This window comes from Archocentrus centrarchus, chromosome 24 (assembly GCF_007364275.1).
Source record: "Archocentrus centrarchus isolate MPI-CPG fArcCen1 chromosome 24, fArcCen1, whole genome shotgun sequence".
In the NCBI taxonomy this organism is placed as follows: domain Eukaryota; kingdom Metazoa; phylum Chordata; class Actinopteri; order Cichliformes; family Cichlidae; genus Archocentrus; species Archocentrus centrarchus.
Window position 1 is genome coordinate 5781803 of NC_044369.1, and position 27061 is coordinate 5808863.

The 27061-nt window shown below is 40.8% G+C and overlaps 1 protein-coding gene across 2 annotated transcripts in view; it reads right to left on the reverse strand.

Annotated features, from left to right (window-relative positions):
- fam184ab (family with sequence similarity 184 member Ab) overlaps positions 1–27061 on the reverse strand; it is a 219091-nt gene that overhangs the window by 35890 nt on the left and 156140 nt on the right. For both annotated transcript variants that reach the window (XM_030722256.1, XM_030722255.1), the window contains exons 14-16: positions 23304–23516; positions 9408–9561; positions 6185–6312 (exon numbers count right to left, since the gene is read on the reverse strand). In XM_030722256.1, coding sequence (XP_030578116.1) covers positions 6185–6312; positions 9408–9561; positions 23304–23516 — 495 coding nt within the window. The remainder of the gene's footprint in view (positions 1–6184; positions 6313–9407; positions 9562–23303; positions 23517–27061) is intronic.

The following is a 27061-nucleotide window of genomic DNA, read 5'->3' on the forward strand; positions in this document are numbered from 1 at the left end:
TGGCTCATTGGGGACACAAGATTTATTTATTTTCTCATCTTGTCTGTGTTGATCTGTCATCTCTCTTTTGTCTCCTTATCTGCCGTGTCTCTCTTTTTAATCTCCCTTCATCCTCCTTTCCAAACAGCTCAGATAATCTGTGAACGGTGCTGTTAAGGAGAATGTAAACCTTTTTTATTCCCTGTTTTGCCCAGTTCTACTCTATTCTTATTTTCTTTGAAAAATTATGTTCTCAAATATTGATCAATAAAGACATTAGCTAGCCAGAGGGGATTATGGCATGATTTTCTTTATTTTTTGCTTTATTTTTTAAAGGTAAAAGAATGGATATTAGTTAGCCACTTTAATCCATATGAAATGCCATTAACTTGAACTACTGTCATGTTTACATATTTTCATTCTCAGCGGAACAATTTTATGCCCCAGTGTCTAAATAATCTGTGATTTGTTTCATTTCTTTAAATGTGTTTTCTTCTGAGTTGTTTACTGTCTTATTCATATGTGTATGTGTGTCAACAGTAAAGGCTCTAATTATTAATTTCTTTCTGTGCTTCAACTTTTAAATTCTCCATTCAGTGGCATAAAGGTGGTTCATACTGGTGATGTAAAATATGCCGGCTGTCATGGTTTTCCACAGCTGGAATGCCAAAATTAATATTGGAAATATGCTGCTAGTCTTGGTTAATCATTTTATATCAAATTCCAGAAAACTGTTAAAAACACATTTTTCCAGAAAGTTTATTATTTTCTTATTTATTTTCATCCTGAACAATGAGGACCCTGACCCAGTCTCTGGACATGTCTAACATCAACATTAATATCACGTCCAGGATTTTCACTTCAGCCCTGTTCATATTTCTTTGTAGAATATGAGCTCATGAACCTGGTATTAAAAATTTGGACTTTGAACTTTAACATGCCTCTGGTCTCCTGGCTTTCTGTCCTTGTGCCTTTGAACCATCACATTATCAATTAAATAGCTTCCAGTTAATGTTGACTTATTTTTAATCTGTTTTATTTTTTAATCTAGCTCTAAAAACCACAGCTCCATGAGAATAAAGCCAAAGTGGGGAGAAAAATGAGATAAAAGAAAATGACAGCTCTTTGAAGATACTTTAAATCTAAGAATAAAGAAGAAAAAAAACATGAGTGCCAAAAACATCATCATGAATAGAACAATAAAATCAAAATGGACCAGAATAGATAATAAAAGCCAAGAGATACTGTTGCTGGGATAATTGTTCAGACAACTCTGTTAGATCAAACATGATAAATAGACAAAGACAGATGACTGTGCACACAAAGACCTGCACACACCTCTGCACGCCATCAGCCTCTCCCTCCCCCATCTGTTAAGTAATTGGAGGTATGAAAGCATTATTTAACACAGCGTGACGACTGTCTGCTGCTGAGCTCTTCTGCTCTAATGACTCAACTCAGGAAGTTTCAGTTTATGCGCCATTAACGCTTCGGCAGAGTAAACAAAGGATTATTGTAAACACAGACTCCCATCGACGCTGAATTTAAATGTAAAAAATGTTTAAAGGCGGAATTTTAACATTAATAAACCATCAGTAAAATAATAACCAAAACTTTTCCCACATGTCAGGGCAACACCAAGGGGCAACCTCCAGAGCTGACAAATGAAGCCAATGTACATGCACCAAAAACTGCAGTTCCTCTAGTGGTCACTTGAGACTGGCTCCAAGAGGAAGACAGACTCCCATGTAAGCATCCTTACAGCCTGGCCTCTATAGATTACTCATGACAACTTTGAGTAGGGTTTTAATAATTCATATATCTGAATAGTGGAGCTAAGGGCGGGGTCACTTTGATCAGCAGCGGTCCTGATGCAGGCAGCTGTTAGGACTCAGTCACACAGGCATAGAGACCGGGTGGTGCAGCACCCTCTTTGTAACTGATTTCACCTGGCAACAGCCAGCAACCTCTGCCAACTGTTTGCCAAACCAGTTGGGGAATAGACATTTTTGCCTTTGCAACCATAGATTGCCAGGGTGTCACTGAGTGGTCTCTTAAGTCTGTGTGCCTGAAGACTTAGGCCTCACCTCCACTACTGAACTGCTTGATGCTGCTTGAGCCATTTGGAGCATTTTTATTGGATTATCTGATTAAAATCATAGATTTTATATGTGGTACAGACCAACCCATTTTATTAGTCTGTTACCTTAGCACTAATTAGTAGATATTTGTTTAAGGATGCAGCTTGCTTAACAAGCTGGCTAGCATTAGCTTCTAACACCTGCATAGCCCGCCATCATCTCATCCAAAAAAAACCAACACAGCAATGGCCGAAACGCAAACAATGACGCTCCAGATTGTTGAGTGGGTGACGTCATCATGGCTACAGCCATCTTGTGGGTGGCACAGTGGTGAGGTGGTCATCACTGCTGCCTTATAGCAGTTTTTTGGTCTTTTCAGAAGTGCTAAGGAAGAAAACTTTCCTCTCACGTTTTAAGAAAATTTGGCAATTTTCAATTAAAATTCAGCAATTAAAAAACAAAACAAAACAAAAAAACAGATTTATGTCATTTATATCATTTATCTGCACATATAGGCTCATTGTGTGATGGTTTGACACTAAGCAAGAAGGTTGTCTGAGGATTTTGCAGAGGTAATGAAGAGTAAGAGAGGGTCTCTCTCATTTCTACAAAAAATGGCTTTTTACTTTTTACTCATTAACCAATTATCAACATCAATTAGATGTCTGAAAAAGTCATTTTTTTGCCTGGGTGCATAAAATTATTTACTATTTAGGATGACACATAACAATCCCAATGTTCCTATATCAAATACTTTGCTGCCTGTAATCTCCTATTTCCCTGCCCCAAATCATCAGTTCTGCATCTCTCTCTGTACCGCAAAGAAGACTAAATTGTCCAGAATGCAACATCGTGTTACATAACGTATTTATATCATATCACCAGCAATAACACCAAAAACACTAGGGAGATGACTTGCAGGCAGAAGGTACGCATTCGACGTAAAAGTAGAAAAATATCAAGAAAAATGGGCCGACAAATTTGGATCTGCCCCCCGTGGATCCAACCCTTTGAGTTTAATATGTAACCCAAAATTCGATGAACCTCATCCACTGGGAGCGCCTCAGGAAAAGGAAATATTGAGCAGCTGAGTGCATCACTTTGTAAGCTGCAAATCAACTTCTTCAGCTGAGCGTTTAACTTGGATGTCTTTATGGATCTCAGCAGGGACAAAAAAAAAAAAAAATCTTTAAATGCAGTAAAATGGTAAATCAATGCTGTTTGGCTATAGCTGAAATATCGCTCACCAACTCTGACAACAAGGACGCGATTGTTCAGCAGATAAAGGGGCTCACACTTACCTGCTCATCCCACTATTAAGATATGCTTGTTTTTAATCAAGATTATAACAGCTTCATTACAAACTGTGTGTCTTGCGGAGACAATGAGCGGACAGGTTTTTATGTTCTGAGGCAGATGAGGCGCTCTCACTGAACGTGTCCTTTGAGCAGTAGTGTAAAATTGGCACCTTCAATCTTTTTCCCTTTGAACTCTTTTTACCGCTCAGTACAGTTTACAGCTAAAAAAAATAATCAACTAAAATCATCATCAGGATATTAAAGACCACACTGACAGCCTTAAATAAAAGGTGGATGTAGCTGCTGGGTCATTAAGGTGAAGCCAGTAGAGAAGTGTATTCTTTCTAAAGGCCAGCAGGGGGTGACTCGTCAGGGCTCAGAAATAATGGGCTGTTTAGAAGTCTATGAGAACCCGGCCTTTGTCTCCTTTGATTCATGACCTCAGAAAACACGTTCCTGATGAGTTGCTAGTTCTTTTTTAATAGAATATGATGATAATTTTGTAAATTATGGTGTACATATGGTCAAAAAGGAGGATAAAACAGGGTTTGCATTACCTTGTGGCTGACTGGTTGCTGTATGAGCAACCAACTGGCTTCTTAGTCACATCCACCCCCCTTGCTTGTGATTCAAATTACCATAAAACTCACTGTTTGACTGACAGGTAGTTGAGACTGTAACACTGTGCTATAAGCTTTTATTGTCCTCCTATTGTCTTGGTGACTAAAGATAAGAGGGACTCAAGGTGGTGGTGTGTGTGGTGTGTGTTAAAGACAACCAGCTGTGTGTCTCTGCTAGAACATCTGTATCACAAGGTGATGAGAAGGGAACTCACTGTGCTGGGGGTAATTAGAAAGATTTACAAGTGGTGCTCAGAGGGCTGCCTGCCGGGTGGTCTGTGTTTGTGTGTTTGAGCCTGCAGCAGGTGTTGTATGAGGCATGCTGGCAGCATCATTTAATATCGTCTCCATCCCACAGAATTTCTTTGATTTCAGCCAGAGAAGCAAGAGGAAAAATTAAAAACAAAACCATGAAAAAATGACTTTTTTTTTTTTTGAGGACTGTGTGACATTAGAAAAATTAGATTTGCATGTGCTGTATACAGAAGATGGATGTATTCATTGTGGCTCCACCTGTTGCGTAATGAAGTCCCATTCTGAAGCCTTGACTTTTGTATTTTAGTCACATTTTGATCACCAGAAGTGACCATATTTGTATATGAGAGTGGACTGCAAAGTTATCAGCTGATGTTAACAATTTTGGCTAGCAATAGACAGTGATGCAGGCACTAGCAGACATCACACAGACACACTCTGCTAGTTGGTGAGCGTTAAGTAACAGACTAATACGTTAACAGAATTTCACTCAGTCTGTATCACAGAGCAGGTGGTAGAAAATTTCAATTAAAAATGCCCCAAAAGTTACCAACACCACAAACAGAGAGGCCTAACTGACAATTAGCAGCTGCCTGTGGTGCACAGCTGTCAATCAAAGTGGCCACACCTGTAACTTTAAGGAAACCAAAAGCCAAACAGGTGAGGTGAAAACATTCACTCTATTGCTACAAAGAAATTAACCTCATATAGTGAAACCTTTCTTGTATCCGCCTTTTACTGCAATAAAGCTTATATAAAGGAGTTTGTGGGGATTGATCCAGCCTCAAGAGGTTATCTGAAGAAGTGCAATTTTTGGCACTTCGTAAAGGCCCATTTATGCCCGCTGTTTGAAACTGTCCAGAATGACAAAAGACATGAATGACATCATACGTGCTGGTGCACACTGCGCTTTGGTGTCGTTTCAGGCATTTGTGTACATTTTTGTAACCTCGTGCAGGTGCTGCTGTGCTGCTGCAGCACGATTCAAGACACAAGTTTGCAACTGTGCCAGTTTTTAACCGTCATTTTAATGATATATCAGTGCAGAAGCTCAGAGATTCATACAGAGGGACATGAAGCTTTCTGGAAAGAAGTGGGAAAAAAAACTTTTAAAAAACAATTTATTTGCTTCCAGTTTTGACCTCATATTGTTGGTGTTGATGTGACACCTGTCATTCAGGAGAATACTGTGGCGAGTACTCCCGCCCTCAGCGCTGGTAGGAGTGGCATAGAGAGGTGGTGATGTCACTGTTTGTGTGCAAATAGACAATGCAGCGAGCATAAACGAGCCATAATTTTTCAGTTCTACCAGAAGCCACTTGGTTTGGACATTATCTTGGGCTGTAACGACTTTCTATTCATTCATTCATTCTTTCTTTCTTTCTTTCTTTCTTTCTTTCTTTTTCTATTAATTCTATAAAATTCTATTAAATCTTTACTCTGTAAAATAATATAAAATGGTCAGTCTTTCCTCGTAAAAATCTTTTTTTAAGCACTTCTAACTTTTTGATCTAGCTTGTCCTCAATTATTCTTTTGTTCCTCAAGTAATCGATTAAATGACTAATCACTTCAGCATAACCTCGGGCTACTTTAAAAACTTGATGATATAAAGAAAAATCCATAAAAATATCAGCGATCTGTGGCGTTGATCCAAATGAACTGGTTCACTGGTGCACAAAGCTCGGGCTTGGTGTGTACGACTGGAGAGTGTGGCTGAATGTGTGCGTTATACTATGGACTCACACAATCCTCACTGCAGCCACGAAAGAGAAAGGACACGCTCAAGTGTTTTTGGAAGATTCATACTTCACTAGACACTCATTCATCATGTAGCGTTGTTGCCCTGCAGCGGTGTAGTGGCATGGAAATGGTGGTAATGAAAATCAATCTGAATGTGGTTGGAAATGCTCGCGTGATAAGCCGGCCTGTATTCAGTGAGTCTCACAGTACCTGCGTCCGGTTGTTCTCGATGGTTTTCTCCAGCTCAGCCTTGGCAGCGGTCGACTCCTGTTGGTGAGTTTGTCTCAGGTGCTCGATGGCTGACGCGTGGATGTGGTTCAGCTCTGATCGCAGAGACGCTGCAGTCGAACACAAGAGTGTCAGGACGTCATGTTTCATTTTTAACAGAGCATTATGCACACGATGAAACAAAGCTAGTCTGCATATTTCAGATTCAGTGTTACCGGGTAAGACTGACTCAGAAAGCTCCTTTTAAATTTTTTTTTTCTGTTTGCAAAAAGAGCTCATTACATCCAAAGGCATTCTTATTACATTACTTCTTTTTTCTCTTCTTTTACTTTGCACACAAAGAAGACTGCCTCTGCTGCCTTTACTCGAGTGGCCTTTAATCCTCACTCCAATGAACACCTTTTATTGCAAACAGTCTAATGGTTTAGAGAAGCGCTGTGAGGGAACACACTGCTATTAGCTTTGGAAGGAAAAAAAGGAACAAAGCCGTGAACCGCACATGATTTCTCTCTGCAGTTTAAAAACATTCAGAAGATGTATAAGCAGAAAAAAGGACACACAAATACAGACATGTATGGGGACGACATAGAAAAAAAGGTAAGAGAGATAAAAAAAGAAAAAGGTAATAAAAGGATGCCAAGATTTGAGAAGTGAGAGATCGATGGAAGCAGCTTGCCAGTGTCAGGACCGTGACATGGAGGTTAATGGAAGACCATTTATCACTGCACAGTACTGGTTTGTTGGCAAAACTGGGCAAGCTTGAGATTTCACTTCACTTTTTTTTGAGCTTATATGGTTTATCGTAGACTTTAGCTTCCTGTTGATGTCCTCATTTTGCTCTTAGATGTATCTGTTGTCAAGACATTGCATTATAAAAAAAAAAAAAAAAAAAGACTAGATATTTTCCTGTCAAATAAAAGCACTAACACAAGACAGACAGAAGTAATAATGCAGTCTGTGATGAAAGGATGCAAATAACATCCATATGTCTTGGATTCTGCAGTGTTCTAAAATGATAGCTATTGTAATGGCTGTCTAAATGTGCTTTACGTTGCAAGAACCATAAGTATCCTGTATGAGGAAGCACTGGGCGACAGTGGGGAGGAAGGACTGTCTTAACAGCAAGACACCAGATCGAGGCTTGAGGAGGGGGCGGCGATCTGGCAGGACCGGCGGGGGGAGTTGAAGGGAGCAAACAGAGACGAGACGAAAGACAACAAACAGGACAAAAACACAATGACAGCAGATAAAAATAATGCAGTAATCGCCCATCGTTGCACTACATGAGGACTGTTGTCACTGATCACTGCTTATGACGCAATAATGTGATGAAACATAAGTTTCCCGAAAATATCTGAAATTATTAGAATATTCCATCTGAAGTTTGAGTAAATGACTATTCAAAGAGTATAAATACCACAGTTCTTTGTCTAGTTCAGTACATGCATCCACAATCATGGGGAAGACCGCTGACTTGACAGTTGTCCACATGACAATCATTGACCCTCCACAAGGAGGGTAAGCCACAGAAGGTCATTGCTGAAATTGCTGGCTGTTCTCAGAGTGCTGTATTGAAGGATATTAATGGAAAGTTGACTGACAGTGAAAAGTGCGATAGGAAAAGGTGCACAAGCATCGGGGATGACAGCAGCCTTGAGAGGATTATCAAGGAAAGTTGAACAACTTGGGGGATCTTCACAAAGTGTGGACTGCAGTTGGTGTCAGTGCATCACAAGCCAACACGCACACACAGGCATCTTCAGCAAAGGAGCTACAACTGTAGCAATATCAAGGCAATCCTGACCGAGAGACAACATCAGAAGCTTCTGACCTGGGCTAAGGGGGAAAAGAACTGGACAGCTGCTCAGTGGTCTAAAGTTCTCTTCAGATTAAAGTAAATTTTACGTTTCATTCAGAGATCAAGGTCCTAGAGAGTGGAGGAAAAGTGGAGAGGCACAGAATCCAAGGTGTCTGAAGTCCTGTGTGACGTTTCTGTAGTCAGTCATGTTTTGGGACACTGTGTGAGCTGTTGGTGGTGGAGATTTTAGAGAATGAAGTGCTCTAAAATCTCCTGGCAGTGTCTACCAGGAGATTTTAGAGCACTTTGTGCTTCTATCTGCTCATGAGCTTTATGGAAATGCTGAGTTCCTTTTCCAGCAGGACTTAGCACCTGCTCACAGTACTGACTGCACTTGGTCAGCCAATTCACCTGACCTGAATCCTGAATCTATGGGGTGTTGTCGAGAGGAAGATGAGAAAGAACTGACCCAAAAATACAGATGAGCTGAAGGCCACTATCAAAGCAACCTGGGCTTCAGCAACACCGCAGCAGTGCCACAAAGTGATTGCCTCCATAACACTGCAAAAATGAACGCACTTTTCAGAAGTTGGAGATTTCTGTATTGTAAATCTTTTTTTTTTGACCAGTCTTAGGAAATATTCTAAAAAAATTAGATACTAGATTTCAGTATCTAATCTGTCTTTAAGCCATAATGATTATAATTCAAACAAAGGCTTGAAATATTTGACTGTATGTGTAATAACTACTATATTAACCAAAACAACTCTGGCAGCCCTAATTTGCACAGACTGTAACAAGACATTAGTCCATAGATTTTCCCTTCAAATATTTCATTGCCAATATCTTCTTTCAATGAAGACTTTCTTCTGAAATACATGACTCTGCTCAGCACCTGACCCATTTTTTGATGCTTAAATGTCTATATTTTTTCCATCTGGCTTCTTCTAAAATAACCATCAGGAATTCATATTTGCAGGTGTGCAAAGCCTCCACTATTTGGATACAAAACAGCTGCCACAGGGGGTGTTGGAGGGCTTCATAAATGACTTCCACTTAAGGCTATTTGGTTTGGAACAGAAGTTAATATGGCAGACCCTCCATGCAGAGGTGCAAACAGAGTGATAGTGTGCAGGGAGAGGGTATCGTGGCTGGATTGGAGTCTGGCCAGCAGTCTCTTATTCATACGTATATTTGTGTCTATACTTGCAGTTTCTACTTAAACATTTTTCTGTTCTTTCGAGCGCTAAAGTTTCTGTTTAAACTGTAAAATCAGTTCAGACTTTGACTAAAAACCCTGAATCAGCACAAAATGTACTAAAAAGTCATCGGAGGGTTAATCTGGTTTTATGTGTGCTCCCACACTCAAACACAGAGCCACCAAAACACACACACTAAAGCCTTTACCTAGCATGGCTTTGCCCTCATCCTCCAGTTCAAAGCGGAGTGTTTGCAGCTCCTGTTCTGACTGCTGTTTGAGCGTCTCGATGCTCTGGCGGTGAGCCTCTCTGAGAGACTGCAGCTCTGCATGGTGATGGTGGCGGAGACGCTCCTCCAGCTCCTGATAGAGAAATGAGATGGGGAGAAAAAAAAGGGGAACAGGGGAGCGTGAGAGAAGAACAATAAGAGGGGGGGCAGGAAAACAGGTAGAAAGAGGGAAATGGAGGAGTGGGAGGACCAGAGGGAGACAGAGCGACAGGCAAAATTTAAGATAATGAACAGTGTAGGAGGAGATGATGGAGTGGGAGGGAAAGAGGCAAGTGGGATAAAAAAAATTGAAATGGAACAGTGAGGAAGAGAGAAAGAGGGAAGTATTTCATTTAAAATCCTCCATGAGCTGAAGGAGAAACTGACCACTGAAGCATCAAGAGCTAAGAAACAGACTAGTTCTGCTGCACACAGCACAACTCGGGGTCACCTTCTATGTCTGAATGCATCATAGTGCACAGGCTATTTTCTGACATTTGAAGTGCCGGAAAAACTGAAATTATAAGTCACCCTCCTGTGCATTTCTGATATTAAAGAAAGTGGAGACCATTTTTCTCCCTCATATTTCAAGTCTCGTAAACACTGTAGTTCCTATAAGGTTTTTTTGTTCCTGTTCAGAATGGCTTTCATGAAGGTGTTTTGTGCCTCAGTCAGTTTGACTGTGTGTGTAATAAAGCAACAGTTTTAATTTTGCAATGCTGATATTTAGTTCAATATATTTTCTCAGTTAAATTGAGCAATAAATAACTAAATGACTGCAGAAAATAATTCCTCCAAATGGGCCAAATGTTAAAAAATAATGATTAGCGTCAAACAAAACTATATTTATGTATTTGTACTGATTATCAGTCCCACATTGAGCTGGATCTGGTATTGTGACACGGGGCTGATCTGTTGCATTCCGTTTCTCTTTTCTGTGTTTACTATGGCACACATCTGCAGCACTGTAGCAGTGACTTGAAGGAGACCTACGGCCTCAGCGCCACGAGCTCAAGCACCGGTCAGCGAACATCTGGCAACAACTGGTTGGGAGCCAAAAATGTGCATTCCCCGGCTGGTTTCTTGAGTGGTTACAAAGTGGGTGCTGCACCGAAAACCTCCTCCTGATTGCTTTAGCCAGCAGCAGATTGTAGTGGTCACCTGTAGTTTGTACTGAAGATGCTGACTTGCCTGCAAACAATTGCCAACTGCTGGCTGAGGCGCAGTAAAAATGTTATACAAACCTGAAACCATTCCCCTTCAACGTGAAAGTTGTGCCTTACTGCTGCAGCCAACGCTTTTAAAAAGCTCCATGTTCTGTGAAAGTGAAAAGTCTTGATTTCTGGTTTGTGTCACACTTTTCACAGTTTTACTACTGCTCAGAGAGCAGTTGGTGAGTGCTCACAAGTGCGTGTGTTCCATGCAAACTGCAAGCAACTGCAGCAATCTGCTCACAGCCAAAGCAATTGCAAGGAGGTTTCAGGTGCAGCACTCAATACCTCTTTATAACCAATTTCACCTTGGAACAGCCAGCAAGCAGGGATTACCGATGGATTACTTGGCCTGTGTTACTGGAAATTTAGCAATCAGTTTCACAGCGACTGACAGCAACTACACTCCAACCAGTCAAGCAATACCCACTTTTTTTCCCCGAGTAACCAGTCGTTGCCAGATGGTCGCAGACCGGTCTCTAGACCTGTGTGACTAACACAGCATTGTGGAGGTTTACATTATGTTTGCAAGAGATTTTGACTTGACCACAAAAAATAGTAAAGTGAATTGAAAACTGAAGAGCTCTGCCATCTGTGTTTAACCCTTCCCCTCCTCTCACTGTCTCATGTTGTATTACTTTAGGTCCAACGCTTGTAGGGAAACTGATAATGCACTGCAGCTGTCGTCAACTTGAATAAGTTTATCTTCACTTCTTCTGTTTCTTATCTGCTGATTGCCAAGACAAAAACAGTTTGAGAAAAACAATAATTACATATTCTAACTGCCTTTGAGTTAGAGATAGGATTGGGGTCTTCGCTGATGACGACTTAGACCTCAGAGGGTTAAGATGATCTTGGCTTATACATTAAAGAAAAATTCCTGTTTTTTTTTTTTAACTCACACTCAGGATTAGAGTTTAGTAATTTAATAATGGTATTGATCAGTGCGCTTTAGTGGCAGATACACAAATCCTAAGTGCCTGTGTCTACGAGCCGACATCGTGTCCTGCTTGAATTAACGCTGCGCTTCATTTGGCAAAGATTAAAAACTCATTTAGACTGACAGCGAGAGAACAACAGACTCAAACTTTTTTGGTCAGTTAGCATCGTGCATGTACAGGAATGAATTAGTATGTAGGCTAATGCAGTATGGACAGGTGCCAGTCAGGTAATCACCCTGCACACTTCCAGTTTCCTGGTTTTCTGGAACATATAAGCATCTGGAAGAAAGAGTCTCAATTATTTAATTACTAAAACAATAAACAGTGTAATTTCATATATGATTTTTATTACACTTATATGAATAAATCAGTTTGTTTTATTTAGCTTTTTGATCTCGGCTTTGGCTTCCTGACAAGAATTTAACACACAGTTTAAACAGAAAAACATATTTGACTATTAGCAAAAACAACTGACAGGCATACACTGCATTAGCATCACGCATTAGCACTGTTTACTGGAGGGTTGCCACAAAACACACACACGTAACATCAGTGAAGACCTACTAATGTTACGCTGCTGGCAGCCGAGTGTTTACTCTGGCAGAAAAAGCTGTTTTTGAAGTGTGAGTATCCACATTTTGTGCCTTTCTAGCAGCGGGTTACAGGAAACATGCTTTTACTTCTCTGGGAAACAGTTGGTGCTGCTGTTGCTGTCGGGACTTGATGTCTGTGTGTCATGTGGCCATCAAGTGTTTCTGCAGTCTATCAGGAGCCTCATTTCTGATTTAACTCTTTTTAGTCCAGAAACAGTCCTCGAAAGTTATCACTAAGATTAATTTAATTAAAGTGAACAATATTACTTAAAGAGAACTCAAATCATTAAAAGGTCCTTGCTTTGGTGCAGATTTAACTCTTTTTTTGTTGCTTTAGTAACACTTTTGGTCCCTCTGTGTATTTATATCTGCCCACCTACTGTGTGTGTTTTTTGTCTGTCAGCTGGAAATATTCTCATTTCCATACTCCATGTTTTAAAATCAGCACAGTGCAATAAAGTGCAATCAGATGAGCACGACACACAAACAAAATGATTTAACTGTATATACTAAACTTATCAGCATCTAAGCTCTGCATTCCTTCTTTTCATTTCTCAGTCTGTACATCCTGAGTTTCTTTCCTTGCCTCCTCTGCTCGTGTTTTAGTCCCTTCAATCTAAGATGTGAGGTAAAGAAGAGGCACAAGGAGAGAAGAGTCAAAAGCAGACATTTAACAGCATGAGACGTCCTTTCTTCTTCTAGACAGCCATTTTAAAATGACAGTTAAACGTGCCCTTCTTGTACTTCACTGTACTGCTGTACTTTTATGGTCGTAAGTTGGTATAATACAGCTTCTTTTGAGATTGACAATTTTTTCTTCCAGTGGTATCTATGCCAGTACCTCAGATTTACACAAAGTAGCCAACAGCTAAACTTCTTCTTTTGGCTGCTAACTTTAGGGGTCATCACAGTGGATCATCTGCCTCCATCTCACCCTGTCCCTAGCATCCTTCACTACATCCTTGGACCTCACCAGAGAGCTTCCTCTAACCCTGCCTGGCAGCTCCATCTTCAACATCCTTTGTCCAGTATATCCACTATCCCTCCTCTGCACATGTCCAAACCGTCTCAACCTTGCTTCTCTAACTTTATCTCCAAACTCCTCAGCCTGAGCTGTCCCTCTGATATATTCATTTCTAATCTTGTCCATCCTGGTCACTCCCAATGAAAATCATAATATCTTCGGCTCTGCCTCCTGTCGTTTTCTTAGTAGTGACACCTGCTCTGATGTATGATTTGGAGACAGTGGCCCTGCTGCCTCACAGCAAGAAGGTCCTGGGCGCGATTCCACCTTGGCTCGGGCCTTTCTGTGTGGAGTTTGCATATTCTCCCCGTGTTTGCGTGGGTTTCCTCCCACAGTCCAAAGACATGCAATTACTGGGGTTAGGTTAATTGGTGATTCTAAATTGCCCATAGGTGTGAATGTGCATGTGAATGGTTGTTTGTCTCTCTGTGACCTGTACAGCGGATGAGAATGGATGGATGGACAGTATCCAGATGGGTGAGCTATTAAAAAAAATGTACCCACTTCTGCTTTAGTGTTTCTCTCCATTTAGCATGATCTGACCTCCACACCCCTAATCAGCTCTTGAGCCTATTAATTCTTGTTGTTCAGTACTAATTTCCTTCACAAATAATGTTTTGTACATTCTACTTAGTGTTTAAGCATGTATACACTGAAAGCCTGGTTCAGGGAGAGCAGCAACAAAGACCTTCTTCAGTCAAACGTAAAGGAGGAGTTAGGTTGGCAGCGGGTTACAAAGGGGCTTGCAAATGAACCACTGAAAGTGAGCAGGCTAGCGCAACTTTGCTATTGTGTCCTAGATGAGATCTGCTGCACAATGCTCAATTTTATACTTCCAAAAAATCTGTTTAGGGTCTCATTCATTCCCCTTCCCTCTTTGAAAGAAGTTGGTCCATTGACCCTACTACTTAATAATTTAATCTCTTTAATCCCTGCCTACGTATTCGGTTTCTCTTAAACACATCACAAAACACAAGCTCTAAATGTTGACTTTGAAGCAGCACTACTACAATTTTTCAGAGAACTTTTAATTTTCAGAGACAATCCTTAGTGTCCTTCACTAATTTGATTTGTGCGGACCCCAGTTTGAGTTTCAAAAGACACTAATCTATCTTATTCATTGGTATTGATCATTGTTACTTTTGTGCACTAACTCAGTAAAAAAGCATACCTTGTATTCCTTAAATTAAAGCGAGAACATTAGTTACTCCTAACTGCAGTGACTCCTCTAATTACAAACTGACCGTATTGTTGTTACATTCACCTCCTCTCGTCTTTTCTCGCTGTGCTGTTTGTGTGCTGAGACCCGCTTCTTCAATCTTCTTTCCATTACCAAACGGTCAATATTTGTTACTTTGCTGGTGTGTGAATCCATTTAACAAGTAAAAGTGATGATACCAAAGAACAAGAGTGTGGGATAAACATACAAAGACATGAACTGAGACACTGACCCTTAGGTCCTGTGGCAGACTGATCCAATTGTTTTAGCGCAGGTCTTAATCCTGACCCCGTAGATCACTTGGAGACCCAAGGTGGAGAAACTGAGGTATCTGAAAGGGATGTGGCTTAAAAGCCTGTCTAATGTGCATTCAGGTTTTTAGACTGTCGAATAGAATCTTAATGCCTAAACTAACCTGCAGCCAACACAACACACAAGGATTTTAAAACAGGTAGCATGTTCTCTTCTTCGGACCATGAAGCTGCTGTAACATAATAATGCTCACCTTATTCAAAGCTTCTTGGAGCAGAGCAGAACACCAGCTGACTAGCAATACAGGCCCCTTTTTAGTGTATGACTGTGAGAAATGACTGCACTGTGGCTTTATGCCAGAGAAGATAGAGGGCATTTGGGTGTTTTTGTTTTAAATGCAGGGCTTGAAACTCAGATCAGATCATAAGAACAAGAGCACGGGTGATGTGTGAAAATGTGGACACCAACTTTGACCATTCCTTGTGGATTATTATTTCACTACATAAAGATTTATGGTGGACAAACACATCTCCTCTGGTTGGAAAAAGAAATCTGACTGAATAGAAAAAGACCCAACTTCTCACTTGATTTATGAGTTTATTGTTTTAAATGATCCAGGAAAACAGTGAGGGCATGGAGACCTTGTGATTGACAAAATGGTACCAGAGACATTTTGTTACTGACTAGGCTGCTGTGGCACAGGAAGCAGAGCGGGTCATCTATTAATCTGAAGGTCAGTGTTTTGATCCTTGGCTCACACAGTCCACCTTTTGAAGTGTCCTTGGGCAAGATATAGAACACCATTTGAGTGCAAGCGTGTACATGACTAAAAAAATGCTTAACCCTTTAACATTCCCGGGGTTCATTTTCACATGTATTTGGGCCCATATAAGGGCCCTAGGATTGTTAGAATAAAGTGCTGTGTGAATGGGAGATGTGACTTGTAGCTCAGAAGCACTTCTGCTCTCCCAGTAAGAGTAGAAAAGCATGACATCAGTACCAGTAAATTTAACATCAATTGAGCACTGAAGATGGTGCTAGAACTATGTCCGATTTGACTGGTGATTCTGAACATGCTATTTTTCTGTCCTGGTGATCAATGAAGTTAATTAGTTAATGCTCCAAACAAACAAACAAACAAGCAAACAAACAAAACCCCAAATAAGTGCCCAAATATATATGCTTAGATGGCTGCCAAGTGGAGAGACTTTCTTCTTGAAAGGCTTTGTTGCTACACAATCAATGTGCAGTTAGAAAAAACAAACAATTGTCATGTTTGGTTTTGTTAAACCAAGATGGAGAACCTTCATAGGCCACAAATCAATTAGTTATACCACAGTGATGACCCCATCCATGATATGCAATTTATAGGTACCACGCTTCGATGTTTACTGTCTAATTTAAGTTTGCATGGATGATAACTTTTGCTGTGTAACACAAACTACAGTTGACGCCATCAGGAAAAAACAAATGGACAAATATTTGGTTGAACTCCAAAGTAATTCCAAACTTAAATTTTTGATCTGACTATAAAATCCATCATGATGTACAGTCATGAAAAACAAGTACACCCCCTGATCTAATAGCTTGTAGAACCAACAATACCTTGAAGTAACAGTTTTTCTGTATCATTTTATCAGCCTCTCACATCTTTGTCAAGGAATTGTCTTTACTGTGCTTCGGTTCACTGTGGGCATTTGTTTATGCACAGCCCTCTTTAAGGTCCAACCACAGCATTTCAATCAGGTTGAGGTCTGGACTCTGACTGGGAGATTGCACCTTGATTCTTGTCTTTTTCAGCCGTTCTGTTGTAGATTTGCTGCTGTGCTTGAGAGCCTTGTCCCTTTAGCTGTTGAACAGATGGTCTCACATTTGACTCTAGAACACTTTGGCATACAGAGGAGCTCTTGGTCGACTCAATGACTGCAAGGTGCCCAGGTCCTGTGGCTGCATAACAAACCAAAATCATCACCCCTCCACCACCGTGTTTCGCAGCTGGTATGAGATGTTTGTGCTAACATGCTGTGTTTGGTTTTCTCCAAACATGCTGCTATGCATTATGGGCCAACATCTCCACGGTCTTATCTGTCCAAAGGACATTGTTTCAGAAATCTTGTGGTTTGTTCAGATGCTTTCTCTGGGTAACCCTTCCAAACAAGCCATACTTATTTACGGTACTGCCATGAACTTTAACATGCTAAGTGAGGCCTGTGAGTCTGATGTGTAGCTCTTTGGTTTTTGTCAATTTCTCCGAGCATTGCACAGTCTGACCTTGGGGTGAATTTGCTGGGACATCGACTCCTGGGAAGAATGTGACATTGTATTAACACATGATTAAATGCTCCAGATCCACAAACTATCAAAAAGTTTGCTTTTATAGTGGTGGTTACACTTGCTGATGGTCAGTGCATTTGATTAGCAGCACCTGGCAGCTCCTTACCCTCTTAATTCCTCAGGAGGCACTCAGGATGCTAGTTTTCACAGGACTGCAAAGCCCCCCCGATAATGATATTTCAGCCTAGATGGTGGGTGGTTGTGATTTTTTAAAATATTTACTTGCATTAATATCTGCATGTCCTTTATCATTCTTTCTCTTAGCGTGCAGACAAGAGAAGGCAAGTAAGCGTGGAGAAATAACATTAAGACAAACGATGATAAGAAATTCAATATATTGTCAATTGCCTCATGTTCATTCACCGCTTCTATTTGCAGCTTTTTGTAGCAGCAAGTCTGGGAGCTAAATTTGGTTATTTGAACGTGTGTGTGTGTGTGTGTGTGTGTGTGTGTGTGTGTGTGTGTGTGTAGCAGTGATTTGGAACAAATGTATAACTCCCTGAATATAACTTCCTGTGAAGTGTGAAGTGATAACACCAGACAATATGAATGTACCTCCCATCCACCCTACACACACGAAACACACACATACACAAATCATCCTTCAAAATGCCTCCACTCGGGATAATTGAGTTTTCTCTCCCCGCGCTCCTGACAGAAATATAAACACCCCGTCACCATGAAAGCCCTCCGTAAAGCTTTTAACACTTGGTTTCCCTGCTTATTAACTAAGTCTGTGACAGAGGAAGAAATACTCTGAGCGCCAAAAAAAAAAAAGGTCAATTTTGTGGCTATAGTAAGCAAAATATGTACCAGCTACTGTGTGCGTTTGCATCAGAGGAGAAACAAGTGGAGGAGGAGATGAAGATAACAAGGAGAAGCATGTTTGTTATAGCAGTCAGTTTGGTTTATGGAGAAATAATGAAGACTGTCGATTTCATAAGAGCTGTGTGACTCAGAGTTTTCTGTCCTTTCGCCACACACATTTAGCCTCATACAAATTTGTACTCAGGGAAATGCCAGAGAGACATCATAAGGACGCTGCTTCCTGACCTCCATTCTGGCTAAAGTATTAATACAATTACAGTTACCAAGACGAAGACGGGATTTGGAATTGTGATGGGAAGCTGATCCGAATCGACCTTGACTGTGAAATGGAGGGATTAGCGTTGAAGAACATTTTCTTGGCACCTTGAGGAGAGGGTATTTTGTGTTTGTGCTTGCATGTTTTTGACATCATAAAGAGGAAACGTGGAGCTGTCAGTATAGCTGCTTGATACAGAGGCCGTCTGCTGTCAGTCAGAGCGAGTAATGATGGTGATGAGTCACTGCCAGTCTACCCTTGACTCTGACGAGGCTCCACTGGATTCAAAAGCCAAGTAAGACTCCTCCTGAGGAGCATCTCTAACTGGCAGAGGCGATGACAGGCGTGTTAAAGCTCATAGTTCATGTAATTTTCATGAATGCAGAATTTTGCATTAAAAACATTTGGATATTCTTATTAGGCTTAAATGTAGGATTGCTTCACTGCAGTAAACACTACTATGGCAAAATCATTTTGATAGTATAAATAAGTATAAGTTACGACAGGTACAAATAAATTTAATAAAATGATGTTTCAGAATAAATTTTAAAATGAAATGCATCTTTTTAAAATACACTTCTTGTAAATGTTAAAAATGAAAACTCTCAGGCTCCTGCTGCATGTGGAGCTGATTAAACCACTTGTACCTGTTTCCTATAATGAGAGGAAAAACATTATATTAAGAGGGGAAAAACATTGAAACCCTTAGTTATTTCCTCCCTTGTTTTTTTAAAGGCAAGGTAAAAGGTCAATAATTAAATTACTGAGGTTAATCAAATTAATGAATTTTAACAATAAACTGTTTTAATTAGTTGAGAATTGAGCAAAAGCATTAACTGTAGTCAATTAATATTATCTGTCAGTGTGAGATAAGAGCTGAGGTCATGCTCACCAACTGAAGCACTGCGCCTCAGGATTCTGTTTATTTAGACGACTCCTCCCTTCTTGTAAGATGCCACAATGGCCTCCTAACTAGTTTATGCTACAGTCACACCAGGGAAAACAGCCAAAATCATCACAGTTGTGAGTCATGGATGTGTGACCGTGTGGCCTCTAAAATGGCTGCTTCAAAGACGGGGAACAGGTCTGTGACTATGCGCAGTCAGCTGACTTTGGTGCCTCAAGACGGCAATAAGATGGAGTCAGGCTGCTATTACTCAGTATGGAATTGAATGGAGCCAAGTCGAAAATCTCATGCTCTAATTGTGATAAAATGATGATTATCTGAGAAATCTATGAAAATTGGCCATCTACATACACAGAAATTCACATTAACTACTTAAATTCACAGTCCTGTCAGAACCTCATAGAGTTGAAAGAGAAAATTTCCCCCGCAAATACTGACGTATTTGCTAGAATACAGAGTAGTGAGAGTAGGGAACAGGTAGAGGAAGTGGAGGTATGCTCAGGAGAGAAGAGGAATGAAAGTCAGTAGAAGCAAGACAGAATACATGTGTGTGTGAATGGGAGGGAGACAGGCATAACAGTGAAGCTGCAAGGAACAGAGGTAGTGAAGGTGGATGAGTTTAAATACCTGTGGTCAACCATCCAAAGCAACGGACAGTGCAAAAGAGAGGTGAAGAAGAGAGTGAAGGCAGGGTGGAGTGGGTGGAGATGAGTGTCGGGTGATGTGTGACAGAAGGATAGCAGCCAGAGTGAAAGGGAAGGTTTCCAAGATGGTAGTGAAAGCTGCTGTGATGTATGATTTAGAGACAGTGGCACTGACAAAAGGACAGGAGGTGGAGCTGAAGATGCTAAGACTTTCACTGGGAGTGATCAAAATGGGCAAGATTAGAAGTGAGTATTTCAGAAGGACAGCTCAGGTTAAGATGGTTTGGACATGTGCAGGAGGGAGCATGGATATACTCGACAAAAGATGTTGAGGATGGAGCTGCCAGGCAGGAGGAAAAGAGGAAGACCAGATAGAAGATGTAGTGAAGGAGGACAGACCAAGCTCCTAGCGAGAAAAAGATAATAAGAATATAACCAGTTGAGTGAAGTCCCCTGTTTCAAAGAGATGTGTGGCAGCCAAGTTGCACCCATCGGCACAGACTGTCTCAGTTTGATTATAATCTGTTGGCAATCTGTCTGCATTTATAAATTAGATGGCACTGGTTGCCTCCCACCAGACGACCTGTGCAATCGCCTTGCCATCAAAAGTGGTCACCCAGAGATTGAGCGAGTTGCATGAATCAACACGGTGCTCATTCAGCCTGTGCAGGTCACTGTCTATAGTGGTAACCCCATCTGTGTCGCCATTCTCTTTTTAAAACTAGTGCAACTTCCTTTCTGGTATAGTGCAACCTAGATTATCTTTTTGTAGCTACAACTGACAGATTTCCCCTAAACATGCAGGCAATCATAAAGCGACTGTTTTGTAAAGAGGAGAGTACGCTCACTGAATACATGTGTGTAATTGTGTCTGTTTAAAATGCAGCTGTGGAGAAAAGGCAGATTGTTCCAGATTCACTCCAGATTCAAAGGAGTGATTTCAGACCGTCTTCAAGGGAGGGGCACAGAGGTGTGTTTCCCACCCGTTAAAACAAATGCAGGTATCATAGCTGATGAAGGCCCAGTGCTCTCAGAAAATATAAACACATATTTTTAAACTGAATAGTAATGATAAAAACTCACTGTTCTGTGATTGAGGCGCATTATGAATGCAGAGGAAAGTCTTCACTGATCACTGCTGATTGATGCTCCATGCTGAGCTGAGAGATGCAGGGGTCCTGAGGGTCGCTGAGATATATTATTATAATTACTGTTTTGTTTCGCCGTGTGTCACCCACATGCTTTGTTTTAATTAGCGAGCACAGCACACGCTTTCCAAGAATATGTTGTATTAAGTTCTGTATTTGCCTGCAGGCCTATCAATCTATTGGAGCAGGAAACACAACAGCCTCTCTGTCATGAGCAAACTAAATTTCAAATCCAGCTTTCAGACAACAAACACAATATCAGCGATTAATAAGTTAGGTTTTCTCATGAGTATTTACTCGGCAGTGTGTTCTCATCAATCTCTTTGTCTGCACAGGATTGTGGAAAGGGATCATAAAGTGGTAGGTGCGGCAGCTTCTCCATCCAATAAGATTTTTAAATTGAAATATAAAATATTATTTTCATTTAATCTGTAATGAACACAATGTGCTTATCCATAAGGTTTACTGGGCTGAGCAGTCTATTGTTCATCGTACTGATTTGGCCTGAGTCCATCTTGCAGTATAAATCCTGCTAATCAGACTACTTCATGACACATTTTAGTTAGCTTTTATTTCCTTTCTGGCTGTAACACTTACAGTTCAGAGCCATCATCAGTGTGACCGCTCTAAAAGCAGAAGTTTTGGCAGCTTGCCGTTCCAGAGCATTCAGGTCTGTGTAAACACAATGCCACAATCTTCCCAGGAGTGGACATCCCCAGCAAAACCAGCCAAAGGTCAGACTGTGCGATACACAGAGAAACTGCAAAAAAGAGCAACATCTCAGACTATACTGGCCTTAGCATTGTAACAGTCGTACCTGTGTGGTGTCTCTTTATGACAGTCTAAGCATTTGTTAGTGATGTCACAAGTGTGCGCCACTGCTCCTCTGCAGAGAGCGTGGGAGAAACGTTTTGGCAGACGGACGCATGGATCGAGGCGGACCTTTATTTTTCTCTTTGTAATGTTACGGGTTGTATGAACTCTGCTTACTTCATGTATGATAATGCAGCAGCCGTTCAACCGGGCTTTATAAGGTTGGTGAAGAGTGTGTTTATCAAAGGACGACACTGTGGAATTCCCAGTACCAGCGTGGTTGTGCGTTTTTGACTGTCTGCTAAGTACGTTTGCCGCCTCCTCTTCACCACCGAACACAACCCAAAGGTTACAGCATGTTAAATGTTAAAGTTCATCACAATACAACTGGAAAAAGACTGAATAAGGATGACTTGTTTGGAAAAGGTGCCCACACCACAATATATCTGGAATAATGTCCTTTGGAAATATAAGACCAAAATAAAGATGTCTGCCCATAATACACAACAACATGTCTGGGAAAAAAAACAAACAAACACAGCATATCAGCACAAACACCCCATACTAACTGCCAGCACAGTGGTGAAGGGCTGATGATTTGGACTTTTTTTTTTGCACCCACAGAACCTGGGCACCTTGCAGACAGTGAGCCGACCATGAACTGCCCTGTATACCAAAGTATTCTAGAGCCAAACGTGAAAATAAGGAATCAAACTGTTGCAATGGCCCGGCCAAACTCCAGGACTCAGCCTGACTAAAATGCTGTGGTTGGACCTTAAAGAGAGACGTGCATAAATGAATGCCTGCGAACTTTAATAAACTGAAGCAACATTATAAAGAAGAGTGGGCCAAAACTCCTCCACAATGATGCATGAGACTGATAAAGACATACAGCAAACCATTACTTCAAGTTGTTGCTGCTAAAGGTGGATGTACAAGCTACTGATTCATAGGGAGCGCTTTGTTTTTTTTTTAGAGCACTGTATGTCATCTCTGTTCTGTTCAATACTGGATTGTGAGTTAGCAAACAGCACCTTACAAATGTACAATGTGGTGTTTCTAACCACGAGGATTGCTAAGACGCACTCTCTAAGTCTATAAGCAAAAAAATTAGGTAGCAGCAGAGATGTCGCCTCTTGGTTTGTGAAATCTTATTGTGAAGCCTCAAATTTACACGTTTGGCATTCACCAGCTTATTTTTTGTAAAGTGAACATGACAAGCAAGGGGCTGATGTCACTGACTAACTGAGATCCCTCCATGCAGCAACTTGCCCATCACAAATCATACTCTGCTTTGTCCTCTCTTTTACACTAAATATGACTATAATGTACAAAGTTAGCATAAAGTTGTATTATATAAGACTTGGAAGTAGAGATCAAGACCATAAACCCATCAGAAAAGCTTTTAATGAGGCTATAAATGAAATAAGAACTAGGCTCCTTTTCACATTCTTTTTATAGTATTCAAATATTTTTTGCAAACAGGAGTCGCCCCCTGCTGGTCATACCTACAAATGCAAATTTAAAGGAACTTTTTGCATTGGCTTCACTTTTCAGACCTGGGCGCTACAGGAAAACACACATCCATGAATGTCAGTAATACAAAATTCATGCTGTTCCACTGAAGGACAGTTGATGCTTTTAACAGTGCAATGCGAACTGTTACCTTCAGGTCACGTTGCCTGGCGTGCTCCATGTCCTGCATGGCGCAGCGGTGGGCCTCCTGCAGACGCTGCTGTCGCCTTTGATGCTCCGTCTGCAGCTCCTCCAGCTGCATCCTCAGGTGCTCCCTCTCCTGGCTGAACTGATGTTGCAGCTGTTGCAACGAGGACTGCGACTGGGACAGCTGCATCTCCAGGCTCTGCTTCAACAAGGATATCTGCACAATAACAAGAATAATAAATATATTGCAGTGATTGTCAGTGAGAAAGTTGAACAAGCTGCCACCGCTGCTAGACCTCTGCATACACAATTAGTTAGATAGAAATCAGGTAGGTGGTGCAGGAAGTATAAGTTCAGGCTGTCTCGAGAGAGCAGCATTTTTATGCAGCAGAATAACAGAGAAAGGCAGAGAGGGGTTGGCAATCAATTTGCCTTAAACAAATATATACTCTCAAAGCCTCCAGCAAAAGAGCTTTTTGCTGTGAATGTAGCACTAAAAGCAAGCAGCCGTGTGACTCACAAAATTAGCCTGTCTAGACAGTTTAGGATTCAGAATTCAATTGTTGAGATAAGTACGACCTTGCAAAAGCTGCTTTGGCAGCACTGTATGCGACTGCTGCCAGCCCCCCCCCCCCCCCCCAAAAAAAGGTATTTGAATCAGAAAACTCGATGAAGGAGATCACAATGAACTTTAGAACAGGGGTATCAAACTCATCTAAGTTCATAGCCCAGAGGTTCATACAGCCCAATTTAATCTCAAGTGGGCTAAACCAATAAAATCACTTAAAATAACCTATAAGAAACACTTCTTAAAATCTTAATGAGCCATCCATTCACAAAGCAGATGGTGAACAGAATGAGATGTGCCAGGGAAGAGAAGTGTTGTCTCATTACGTGTGCTTTACAATTTAGTGATCACAACTGATTTAGAAAGACACAAACTGGAACTTCTGTTTAGTCTAGACAGATTTTGACATATTTGTGAGTCTTGAAAATTTTTTTTTTTAAATATCCACATATTTCCACTCCTGCCTAGAACTACACACCACACATTTTACAAAATCACTTTAAATTTTAATGACTTAGCTGCAATTTTCACACTTTGGGAAGTCATTCTGTGGGCGGGATTCAAAACTTTGGTTGGCAGTGTGGAATGGGATCAGAAAAGTTTGAGAACGGCTTCATAAATTCAAAAATACTTACTTTGATTGCACAAATCTCACCTTTAAGACCATCTTCTTGTGCACTTACAGACTGCTTCTAGCAGGGCTGCTATTTTTAGATTACTCTGTGAAATTCAGGCTCTGACCACTCACACTACGAGCTCCGCAATGTCATGTGTTAGAGCTAGTAACGACTTCTCTCTCTCTTCTTGACCCAGATTTCATGCGGTGGTCATTTCTGATTGGGAAGATTGGGATCTCCAATGGAAAAGTCCACAATTCCCAAGCCCAAAGGCAGCACATCACGTGAGGAGTGAGACAGGAAGACTGCTTGTCATTTCATTCAGTATTCATCAGTTTATGCACTGTGATTTTTTTTCCCCTGGGGTGAGAGTGACTCTGGTACGTCTTCTCTCATGTCGGCTCAGTGTGCACTGAAAACACAGGAGATTCTTGAGATTTTACCATCTGAACAACTCGGCAAATTTGGCTACCCGAAAATTCCCAATAATGCAAACCACACTGAAGTATTGCCTCTTTGATGCAGTGGGGGAGATCCAACACCCACTGAAGAGACACGAGGACACATAACAGTATTTCTTAGACATTTAAAAATACCTGCATTGAAAAAAAAGTCACAAGCTGCATGAGAAGAAAAGAAAATGTGGAATCAACTGAACGTAAATCAGGTAAGGCTTCTGAGTTATATGGACCTGTTCTCAGAACTTTTGGATCACAATCTAGAATTTAGATGAGTTACACATGTTTCTGTGTAAAGACCTCACACAAACAGGAGCTCTTGTACCCCAACTGCGTCTGCTTTATAGACTGTGAAAGCTGATGGGAGCAAACAGGGTGAAAGCTGAACGAATTATTCGGCATTTAGCCTTTAATTAAAAATGCATTAATACTTTCAAACACCATTGGAGGAAGTGTTGATAAATCCATCATCTTGTGCAGAAACTTGCAGATCATCATTTCTGGGATTAGTAAACACAACAGGAAAGACTCTCAGTGATCCAAAGAGAGCAGCTGTGCCTCAGCAGCTGCGTCACTAATTTGGAAATTGCATTATCACTCAGACATGAGTCACACATTGTATCGTATGGTGCAATATCTTTATTAACAGACATTTGGAATTATATATGCTGCATTCTGTTTCCATATTACCTAAGGTTTACTTGCTGATACAGCTTGCAAACTGTGGGGTCATTCAGTGGGGAAGGTTGTTGAATAATTGGTGAAAACTTAACACAACATCTGAAACAGTTTCCACATTCACTGGATATATACACATTGGTACCCTTGTTTCAAACATCCCTGCCCACTAAGACTAGGACATTAAGGGCCTGATTTACTGAGTGGGGTAAACTGGAAGCAACGCAGCAACTGCCACAAAGTGCAACTGAGAGTGGAAAGTTTCTCGCACAGTCTACCAAGAGCAAAAGGTTTTGTGTTATGCTGCTGCAATTTTGACCTGTTGAATTATCATGTGGTAATTACCAACACAAAATGCCACTTTTATAATCACAGCGCACCATTTTAGGGACATTTGGCGAGTTATGTCAAAGCATTTTAAGCTTTGTGTCTCATTTTACTAAAACCTGCACTGATGGCAACAACTGTGATATTTAAAAACGAAATAAATGTTACATTTTACAACACATGCACTTAAAAAAAAAAAAAAAAAAAAAAAAAAAAGCACTGTCTCACCAACACATTACACCTAAAGAAGCTGCTTGGCAAAACACGTTATGACTGTATGTGGTCTGAATTGCTGTAGTTTTTTTAAACACTTCCACTTTGCACCATTTACAGCTGAAAACATCTCACAAACTGAGTTGTTGCCACGGCAACACCATATTACAGTACCACGCTCACACATGTTTGTAAACACCTGTTACAATAGGACTGAAAAGACTTGAATGAACGTATTTAATTGCAACAAAATTCTTATTACTGTCATTCAATAATTACGATCTTCAGGCCCCAATAATCATGATGTGAAAATCTGATATCACGGCAGCGCTCAGCTGATTCGAATGCAATCAATCCATTAAATGCACGTTATTAACGGTTATCAGACCCATAGTTAAGAGCCAGGAGGGTCCGTCTCCACCTCCTAGCCGGTCAAAAAGGTTGTTATCATCGTTCTAATCGAGGATCACTGTTCCGGTGTGATGTGGCAGCGCTGGTGTGGATGCCACTGACCCTTCTTAATGTACCATGACTTCGTTTTTCACTGAGATTCAAACTGGAGGTACAAATAAGCTCATTTCAGGCATTACTGACTGTGTGTTGGAGCACAAAATTACCCGCACATATCATTCACATCAAGTGTCAATTACAATGACACAATATTTTCAATGCTTATGCTTTTTAAAAACATACTTTGGAGCACGCTGTGTATCGAGGCATCACTGGCACTGACACCTGCCATTTGATTTCTAAAGAGCGTCTTCTCCGTCAGTGCGTATCTGTCAAGAGGCTGACTGCTGCTCTGATTTGACATTGGAGTAAATAAATATGGTTTCGCTGATTGTGAGGTGCAGAGAGGGTGCGTTAATCACTGATGACAGCATGGACATGCTGAAGACCA